This window comes from Triticum urartu, chromosome 2A (assembly GCF_056163025.1).
Source record: "Triticum urartu cultivar PI428250 chromosome 2A, HENAU_Tu73, whole genome shotgun sequence".
NCBI classification, from domain to species: domain Eukaryota; kingdom Viridiplantae; phylum Streptophyta; class Magnoliopsida; order Poales; family Poaceae; genus Triticum; species Triticum urartu.
In genome coordinates this window covers 242,605,313-242,614,467 of record NC_141874.1, presented here as the reverse complement: position 1 = coordinate 242,614,467, position 9,155 = coordinate 242,605,313, and the positions used below count along the sequence as shown (strand labels likewise).

Genomic DNA, 9,155 nt, shown 5'->3' with positions numbered 1-9,155 from the left:
CGCCCGAGCCCCCCTCACTATCCCCTCCTACCCAAGCTCCCTCCACCATGTTCCCCTCCTCCATAGCTCGATTTTGAGCACTACCGAGAGGCTACCGTCATCATTGTTTGTTAATCGTGTGGCCAATGACCCTGCATTCGTCACGCCAGCATGTTCAGACGCCCCACCATCCCACGCTTCCTCTCCTTGTCGATGAACGCTACACCAGGAGTAGCGGAGCACCACCCCCATCGTGTCCATCGCCGCCTCTGCTTCATCACCACCATCCTTCATTCGTCGGCCTCAACGCTTCCTTGATCTCGCCGTCGCCTCTGCTAGCTCCGTTGTGAGCTTTAGCCACTTGAGCTTCCACCTGAGTACACCACCATGCTCAGAATGGCCTCACGCGCTCGTAGACACCAACACCTCCCCCTCCCATTCCTGTAGCGCCGCCCACGACAAACCCACAGCTCCGGCCGCCGCCTAGATGCTCGCCAGCGTCGTTTTTGGCCACCCCGCATCGAGCCACTTGCACCACCGGATGCGGCGCATGTCCAGCTGCACATAGCGCTTCCCCGCCGGCCGTTTGGTCCTGGCCTCGCCAGCGACAAGCCGCGGGGCAACTCTGCCGGGGTTAACCTCTTTTGACCGAGGTTTGACCTCCCTGACTCATTGACATGTGGGCCAATCCCCTGTTAATTAGTTTAGTTTTGGGTTAATTAAGCTAGTTTAGCCATTGAGAGTTTGACACGCAAGACCCACTTGTTAGTTTGACTTGGGCCGCTCCGTTGACCTGCTGACATGAGCATGATGTCATGCTGACGTAGTAACTCATTTACTTGATTTGTTTTAATTCTAAATATCTAGGAAAATCCAGAAAATGACTTAAGCTTCAAAAAATCATAGTAATTCAACCATAACTCAGATGGAAAAGATTTATATTTGGAAAATGATTAGAGAAATCCAAAGAATCTATTTATGGCATTTCAATGCATGTTTGAGATACTTATGCCTGCTGATCAGGTCAAATCAATTAAATGGCATTTGAATAATCACATATGGAGTTTGAATTTGAATCTTGTATTCAAACTAACTCCATTTAAATTGTTGGTAGTTGCATTAGCCCAAATCACATCATGTTGCCTTGTCATCATCATGCATCCTATTGTTGCATTGCATTGATTGAGTTCCTTCTCTATTTGTCGGTGTTGTTCCCTCTCAGTGGACATTATTCCGGCGTTGTTATCGATGACACCGGTGAAGAGCTATACTATCTTTAGAAGTGTCAGGTAAGCAAAACCCCCATTGAACATGTTGATATAATCACACTCTCTCGATAGCGCTCTCTTTAACTACATTAGGACAACCATGATTCAACTGTTACATATTGCGTAGTTGAACCCATTCCTTTGCATGACCTTTCCGTGCCACAGTAAATAGTTGAAACCCACTAGCATTAGTAGGAGTTGTTTGAGCCGTGATGTGCCTATTCATTCATGCTTGTCATCATGCCTGCTATTGCCAGGAGTTGTGTTAGGTCTGATTCATCGAGGATGAATTGGAATGTGGTCATCATGCCCTACTGTTGAGAGCTAAGTGTGTGAACACGATTTGGTAAAGGTAGTGATGAGAGGCCATGTAAGAGTACATGGTGGGTTGTCTCATTAAAGCCATCCTTAGGAACTGAGTTCTCTGTTTGTGATCGAAGATAGTTACTACCACACATTCGAATGCTTTAGTGCCACTCTCGACTTATTAACCACCTTGATCTCTGTCCAAGAGTTGCAAGTAGTTTCTTGTGTTTGTAGTATGCTAGAGGCCATGCGCAGCGCTGACCCTAGGAGTGGGCTGTGATGTAGTAGGAAAGTGGCCCGGCGCACCGAGTCGCCCGTTTGGTGACTCGGGAACCCTGCACACATCGTTTGGGGACGTAGTGGAAACCCCGGCTATATTTCCTTGCGAATGGAACCAGAATAGGCGATAAACCTGGACTAGAGACTTGTGTGGTTAGTCAGGTCGTGGACGACACCCTCGCCAAGCTTCCGCTTGAAGGTTGCCGAGATACATGATGTGTACAAGGCGGTAAGTGGCGAGAGCGTGTGTGAAGAACTACACCCATGTAGGGTTAACATGATGTATTCGAATAGCTGCGTATGCGGTGATGGACTATTGGGTTGCTTACATAGACAGGTGAAAGTGGATACTCTAAAATGTGCAAGATAAGCGTGAGTGCTATGGATGACCTTCTCGTAGGGAGACGGAAGCAAATCCATAGTGGTGTATTGATATGGTGAATATGTGGACTCATGTGCGCTACCTCAAAAGAGTTACTTGTAGTCATAGTACATGATAGCCACTCAGTCAAAGTTGGCTTGCTGCAGTTAAACTCCACCACCCCCTTTGTAGATACTGATGCATATGTAGCTAGATCTGATGTAAGTCTTGCTGGGTACATTTGTACTCACGTTTGCTTAATTTATGTTTTACAGAGAGACTTTAGTCTCACTACTAGTTCCGCGTGGACTTCGACGTTTAGCTTGTCACCTCAGCTATGATCTTGTACCCTTGGGATGGTCTTGTAGATAGTCAGGCTTCTCAGCCTTTTTTCATTGTAGTTGTCTGTACTCAGACATGTTATGCTTCCGTTGCTTGTATCCTATGTCTGTTGGGTCATGTGATCCATGATTGTAATTGTTACTATGTATGACTCTCTGGAGCCTTCTAAATAAAAACTTTGAGTCATAGAGTTTTGTTGTGATGCCATGTTTTATTTGCACATATCGAGCATATTGTGTATATGATTTGAAATGCTTGGTATGTGTGGGATCCGACAATCTAAGTGTTTATTCTTATTAGCCTCTCTTATGGAGAAATGTCTCCTAGTGCTTCCGCTGAGCCATGGTAGCTTGCTACTACACCGGAACAGATGGTATGATCGGCATGTGTCCTTCTTTGCTCCTGTGTCTGTCCCTTCAGGGAAATGTCACACATTGTTCCTTTAAGTCATTGTATGTTGCTACGACTTGGGCTCATACGTTGATAACCGACACGTGCATTGCTGGGTCATGTATGCATGTCCCTCTAAGGTAGCGCCACCTTGGGTTTACGACTAGTCATGCCGGCCTAGGTTCTCTGTCATATGGATGATAGCGACACTATCATATACGTGAGCCAAAAGGCGCAAACGGTCCCAAGCCAGGTAATGTGGCACCCATGGGGATACCATGCGTGAGGCCGCAAAGTGATATGATGTGTTACATGCTAGATCGGTGTGACTTAGGATCGGGGTCCTGATAGAAGGATGCAATCATTTGCGTGGATAAGACGTACCGGGCCGCAGTCGTAGAAGAGGCCACGGTAGCAATGGTTCCTACCAAGGAAAACAGAGGAAAGAAGAAGGAAAGCAGGGACACCAACAAGGAATCTCGAAAGCATATCTCTCTGGAGTGCGCTACACCTATTGATGACTTGCTGGAGAGTTCCAACAACATGAAATCCAAGGTTGTTGCACCACATGTAACGAAGGTCCCGGGAGGGCTGGCTAACATTAATGGTACCTTCAATATCAGCGTCACCCTTGATGACAAATAGAAAATCACGCTCGTTACCTTCCTGCGGGCGAATATCGATGTGTTTCCCTGGCAACCATTTGATGTCCCCGATGTTCCCAGGGAGGTAATCGAGCACCACCATGCTTTCTGCCCACATGCCCGACCCGTCAAGCAGAAGGTTCGAAAGAAGGCCTTGGAGAGGCAACAGTTCATTGCCGAGGAGATTAGGAAGCTTGAGGCAGCTGGTCTGGTCAGAGGAGTACTGCATCTGACATGGTTACCAAACCCAGTGGTCGTGCGCAAGGCTAACGGGAAATGAAGGATTTGTATTGATTTCACAAATCTCAACAAAGCTTGCCCGAAGGACCTGTTTGCCTTGCCGCGCATCGACCAAATTGTGGACTCCACTGCAGGTTGTGACTTTCTCTCCCTTCTGGATGCATACTCTGGGTATCATCAGATCTTCATATCCAAGGAATACAAAGAGAAGACCTCATTCATCACCCCCTGTGGTACGTACTGCTTTGTGCACATGCCTTTCGGGTTAAAGAGTGCCAGGTCCACTTTTGCAAGAGCAGTCCAGATTAGTTTTGAACCACAGTTGCACAGAAACATTGAAGCTTATATGGATGATATTGTGGTCAAGACCAAGGACAGATCAACCATTTTCCAGGATTTGGAGGAGACATTTGCTAATCTGCGCAAGATCAACTTGACGCTAAATCCGGAGAAGTGTTTGTTTTGCGTACCCTCCGGCAAGCTGCTTGGATTCTTTGTGTCTCATCGTGGGATCAAAGCCAACCCCGACAAGATCAAGGCGATCGAGCAGATCCAGGTACCAAGGATAGTCAAAGATGTGAGACATCTGACAGGGTGCGTTGCTGCGCTTAGCAGATTCATCTCCAAGTCTGTCGAACGTGCCCTGCCGTTCTTCAAGATTTAGAAGAAGGTAGGACCTGTGAAGTGGATCCCGAAAGCAGACGCAACTCTACAAGATTTGAAGGCCTACTTGTCCTCTATGCCCACTTTGGTTGCCCCTATACCACAAGAGCCGTTGCTGTTGTACCTAGTGGCAACTAATCAAGTGGTTAGTGCAGCTCTAGTGGCACAACAGGAAGTAGAGGAAGCAGAGAGTCAACAAGGCCCGGCAAAATCGGATAATGATCAGGACAGAGAAGAGCATAGTAGCAGGGGCAACCCCAAGGATGCGACAAGGAATAAAGTGGTGCAACGCCCAGTGTACTTCATTAGTTCCCTGTTACATGGGGCTAGATCGAGGTACTCTAGTGTGCAAAAGTTGATTTTTGGCCTCATCATGGCCTCAAGGAAACTACACCACTACTTCCAAGCCAATAAGATCACGGTTGTCACCCGCTTCCCGTTGCAAAGGATACTCTGGAACCCTGATGCAACCGGCAGAATAGTGGAGTGGGCTTTGGAGTTGTCCAACTTTGGCCTAAAATTTGAGAGCACATCAACGATTCAGGGCAGGGCATTATCAGAGTTTATTGTAGAATGGATGCCAACCTCTGATGAGGAAGTACTGGAAACAGTTACCCCCGGCAAGGAGGCTCCCGAAGAATGGATCATGTATTTCGATGGTGCCTTCTCCCTGCAAGGTGCAGGGGGCGGCGAGCTTCTTGTTGCTCCCTCAGCAGAGCATTTGAAGTACGTCGTCCAGATGCATTTTCCCACGGAAGAGGCAACCAACAATACAACGAAGTGTGAAGGGCTCCTTGTCGGGCTCAGGATCGCCACAGAATTGGGAATTAAGAAGCTGATCTTTCAAGGAGATTCACAACTTGTGGTGAGACAAGTCAACAAGGATTACCAAAGTCCATTGATGGAGGCATATCTTGAGGAAGTGAGCAAATTGGAGGATCACTTTGATGGATTGCAAACAGAGCACGTACCCCGTGCGGAAAACGACATAGCTGATCATCTTTCAAAGTGTGCTGTGCAAAAACTTCCTCCGGAACCAACAACTTTTGTTCCCAATCTTACTCAGCCCTCCGTATCCCCAACAACAACGGCCAGAAAGAGGAGTAAGTTGGACTTCGGTAAGCCTCTCCTGGTAGGGAACCTGCCAGAAACAACTCCCCATCGACTATCGGGCTGCGCTCTCCTGATAGGTCACTGGTCCCATGGTCGAGAAACATGCTCCCATGCATGAGGAGGTGCCACTAGTCCTTGTTGCCGAGCCTCAGGCTCCAACTTGGGCAAGGCACATAGTCCATTTCCTCCAAACTAGAGAACTTCCCAATGAGCAAGAAGACACTGAAAGAGTAGCCTGGAGGGCCAGTATGTATCAGTTTGTCGATGACACTCTATACAGAAGAAGGCCCAATGGTGTGAAATTGAAGTGCATCTGCCGGGAAGAAGGAAAGTTACTACTGGCAGAGATACACAAAGGCATGTGCGGCTCCCACATTGGATCAAGGGCATTAGTTGGGAAAGCATTCCGGCAAGGATTCTATTGGTCCATAGCCCTCCAAGATGTGCTTGAGATAGTCACAAAGTGTGAAGCCTGCCAGTTCCATTCCAAGAACATCCAACTGCCTGCACGCACAAGCGCTTCAGACAATCCCTTTCTCATGTCCGTTTTCGGTCTGGGGCTTGATATCCTCGGTCCTTTCCCCCAAGCTGCCGGGGGCTTTGAATACTTTTTCGTTGCCATTGACAAGTTTACAAAGTGGCCGGAAGTATATGTCGTGAGAAAGGTGACTGCTTAGTCAGCTATCAAGTTCTTGAAAGGATTGGTGTGCCGCTTCGGGGTCCCTGCATGGATCATCACTGAGAACGGCACCCAGTTCACGAGTCGTGCCTTCATGCAATATGTTCATGCCCTCGGAAGCAAGATCTCATTCGCTTCTGTGGCACATCCCAGAAGCAATCGACAAGCTGAGAGGGCGAACGCTGAAGTCCTGCGAGGACTCAAGACAAGAACATTTGATACACTGCAGAAGTGCGACAAGCGATGGATCAATGAGCTGCCAGTAGTTCTGTGGTCCCTCAGAACGACACCAGTTCGAGCTACCGGGTAGACTCCCTTCTCCCTCATTTACGGGGCAGAAGTAGTTATCCCCATGGAATTCATATATGGGTCGCCTCGAGTGCTTGCCTATGATGAAGTAGCGCAGGATCACCACCGGCGTGATGATGTTGTGCTTCTCGAGGAGAACCGTCTATAGGCTGTTACGCATGCTGCACGCTATCACCAAGCCCTGCGTCGCTATCATAGCTGTAGGGTTCGTGCCTGATGTTCTGAGGAAGGTGACCTTGTCCTTATGCGTGTTCAGTTCGCCAAGGATATAAACAAGTTGACGCCGAAGTGGGAAGGCCCTTACCGGGTTGTTTGAGTCACCAGACCTCGCGCAGTCCGTCCAGAGACTGGAGATGGCATTCAATTACCAAACTCATGGAATATGGAGCATCTCCGCAAGTTCTAACCGTAAGTTGCGGCTGTCGGGCCCTGCCCGGTAGCCACCCTTTTGTACAAGACTTGCCTCAGTTGCATGTAACGCCTTGTACAAAGTCGGGCACAGTCCCTGAGCAACAGAGAAATGAATGAAGCGCTGGGGTCCCCGACAAGTTGCATGCATGCATAAGCATATCATGAGCATTGCATGGTCATATCACGTGCATTTCATAAGCATTTCATGAGCATTGCATACTCAGGTAGATTAGGTCGCATCTTGGATCATTTCCATCTACATAAAGCTGCAGGTTCCTGCCGAGAACTTGGCCTCTGAGGGAAGATGGAAAGATGAACCAACATTGCATTTTCCTGCAAGCCAAACAGATAAGTTCTATCTCTGTTCCATACGTGTTCCGTAAGAAAAAACTTGTGCATAAGAAAATGTCGCCACTTTTTTGAAACATAGGTGCTCCCACCCCTCGACTCAAACGTTGCTTCGGTTAGGGAAGGTCGCAGTGCCCTTTGCTGAAAAAAGGTTGGTGGGGGCTGGTCCCCCTTCGCAATTGTGCCCGGTAGGCTCAGTTCCTCAACAACAAAAAGAGGGTACCAGGAGGATAGCCTTCCGAGAGGAAACTCGTTTATCTAAAATATAGAGGCACCCCAACACTACATGGACATATACATGCATGAGTCCTCCGGCAATTTTCATCTTTTTCATTAATATCCGGATCAAACAAGTACAGACCTTACAGGACACAAACATGGACTAAAGAGATTACATTGTTTGGACTAAAATTTGTCAAGTGCCTACAGATTTAAGATTGGAAAAATATAAGTGCCCTGTGATGCTTTTGCCCTTGTCCATCTCTTACAGGAAGATGCGAAGAGGGTGAAGGGAAGACACGGCTAGGATTCGTCACCTCCCAGGATCACACTACCAGTGAAAACCTTATACGCAGAATCTTAGCAGCAGCAAGGTATAGGAAGAGGCGCTACTACTAATTAGTAGTAGCGCGGGAACAAAACAAGCGCTACTGCTAATGAGCAGCAGCCTGCGATCAGGGTGGTGTCGTTTCCCAGCGAGGAGGAAGAAACCGGAGGGCGTGTGCAGATGGTGACGCTGCCGGTGACCTAGATGGGAGAAACGGAGTCACCGAGAAACACAACTCATCGGAATGACTGTCCCCGTTCTTGGTGCGTCCCGCCACCTTCCATATCACAGCCATCCGAAGACCACCGCACGACAGCCACGTCAGACACCATGCTCTCTGGGAAATACCACAGAGAGCATGGTCATCCCCAGCAGCCCTGACATCATAAATCACCGCACATCTGGGAGACGTGTATAGGAGCAAAGAGACCTCCTGCATGATGAAGCGAACAACGTCGGGGAGGTCAGGTTCAACTTTGCTGATGGAGAACCCATTTTGCGCCTCCCTAACACCGCGAGAGAAGGAGGAATGGCCCACGACTGACTACCACACCTCGTGTACATTATGGGCCATGGCATGGTGTCGTTCGTGTCGCCTCTCACTCGATTTGGACCTATGGACGAGTGCACCAGAGTCGCCACCTCCAGTGCTATCACCGTGCCATCTAAGCGTCCTCGTGAAGTCCATACGAAGCTCTAAGAAAGGGCCCGGGGCCTGACCTCGTGTTCTCCTTCTCAACATAACCAGCAGAAAGCAGAGGATGGAGGAGAAGAGATGCAAGGACGGATGCCTTTGCTCTTCCTCCGTCCCTCCTTTTATAGGCGGGCTGAGGGAGAGAGCTAATCCTTCAATGAGTAACCTCCCCCCTCCTTCACCAATTCAGGAAGGTCGGGCCCCCGCCTTGATGCTCTCCTGCACCACGTGCCTCAGTGATCTACCCCACGCGATGCATGCAGCATACGTGGCCGAGGATAAGTGCGTGTTGGGAAGAGTGAATTGGCAGTTTATCCCCTGTGCGTTAAAGTCCTTCACAGGCCATTAAAAGAGTGGCCCCACCATGATGGGCTTTACATGATGCTCGGGAAAACCGAAAAGTGGCCCGGACTCAAGATTAATGAAGAAGCAAAGAAGATCTCAGGGGCCAGCCTCTTCCATGCCCTGCCTGTGCACTTATTAGGGCCTACCCTGACTACACTCGACAGCGTGATAGGGGCAGGCCTAGGGGCTTCTGTCGGTGAAACAAACCCTGGGTCTGTTGTCCAGAATATGCACATG

At 48.8% G+C, this 9,155-nt stretch overlaps 1 protein-coding gene across 1 annotated transcript; it reads left to right on the top strand.

Annotated features, from left to right (window-relative positions):
• The first annotated feature begins 4,845 nt into the window (after positions 1 to 4,845).
• Positions 4,846 to 7,858, top strand: LOC147984697 (uncharacterized). Its single transcript, XM_087541216.1, has 2 exons — positions 4,846 to 5,337; positions 7,823 to 7,858. The coding sequence occupies exons 1-2, from the start codon at positions 4,846 to 4,848 to the stop codon at positions 7,856 to 7,858; spliced, it is 528 nt and encodes a 175-aa protein (XP_087397342.1).
• The last annotated feature ends 1,297 nt before the right edge of the window (positions 7,859 to 9,155 follow it).

Excerpts from the sequence above, each read along its gene's own strand:
- LOC147984697 (XM_087541216.1), top strand. The coding sequence starts at position 4,846 with ATGGCCTCAAGGAAACTACACCACTACTTCCAAGCCAATAAGATCACG. Across the intron at positions 5,338-7,822 it reads AAGGAGATTCACAACTTGTG|GAAGATGCGAAGAGGGTGAA; the intron begins GTGAGACAAGTC and ends CATCTCTTACAG.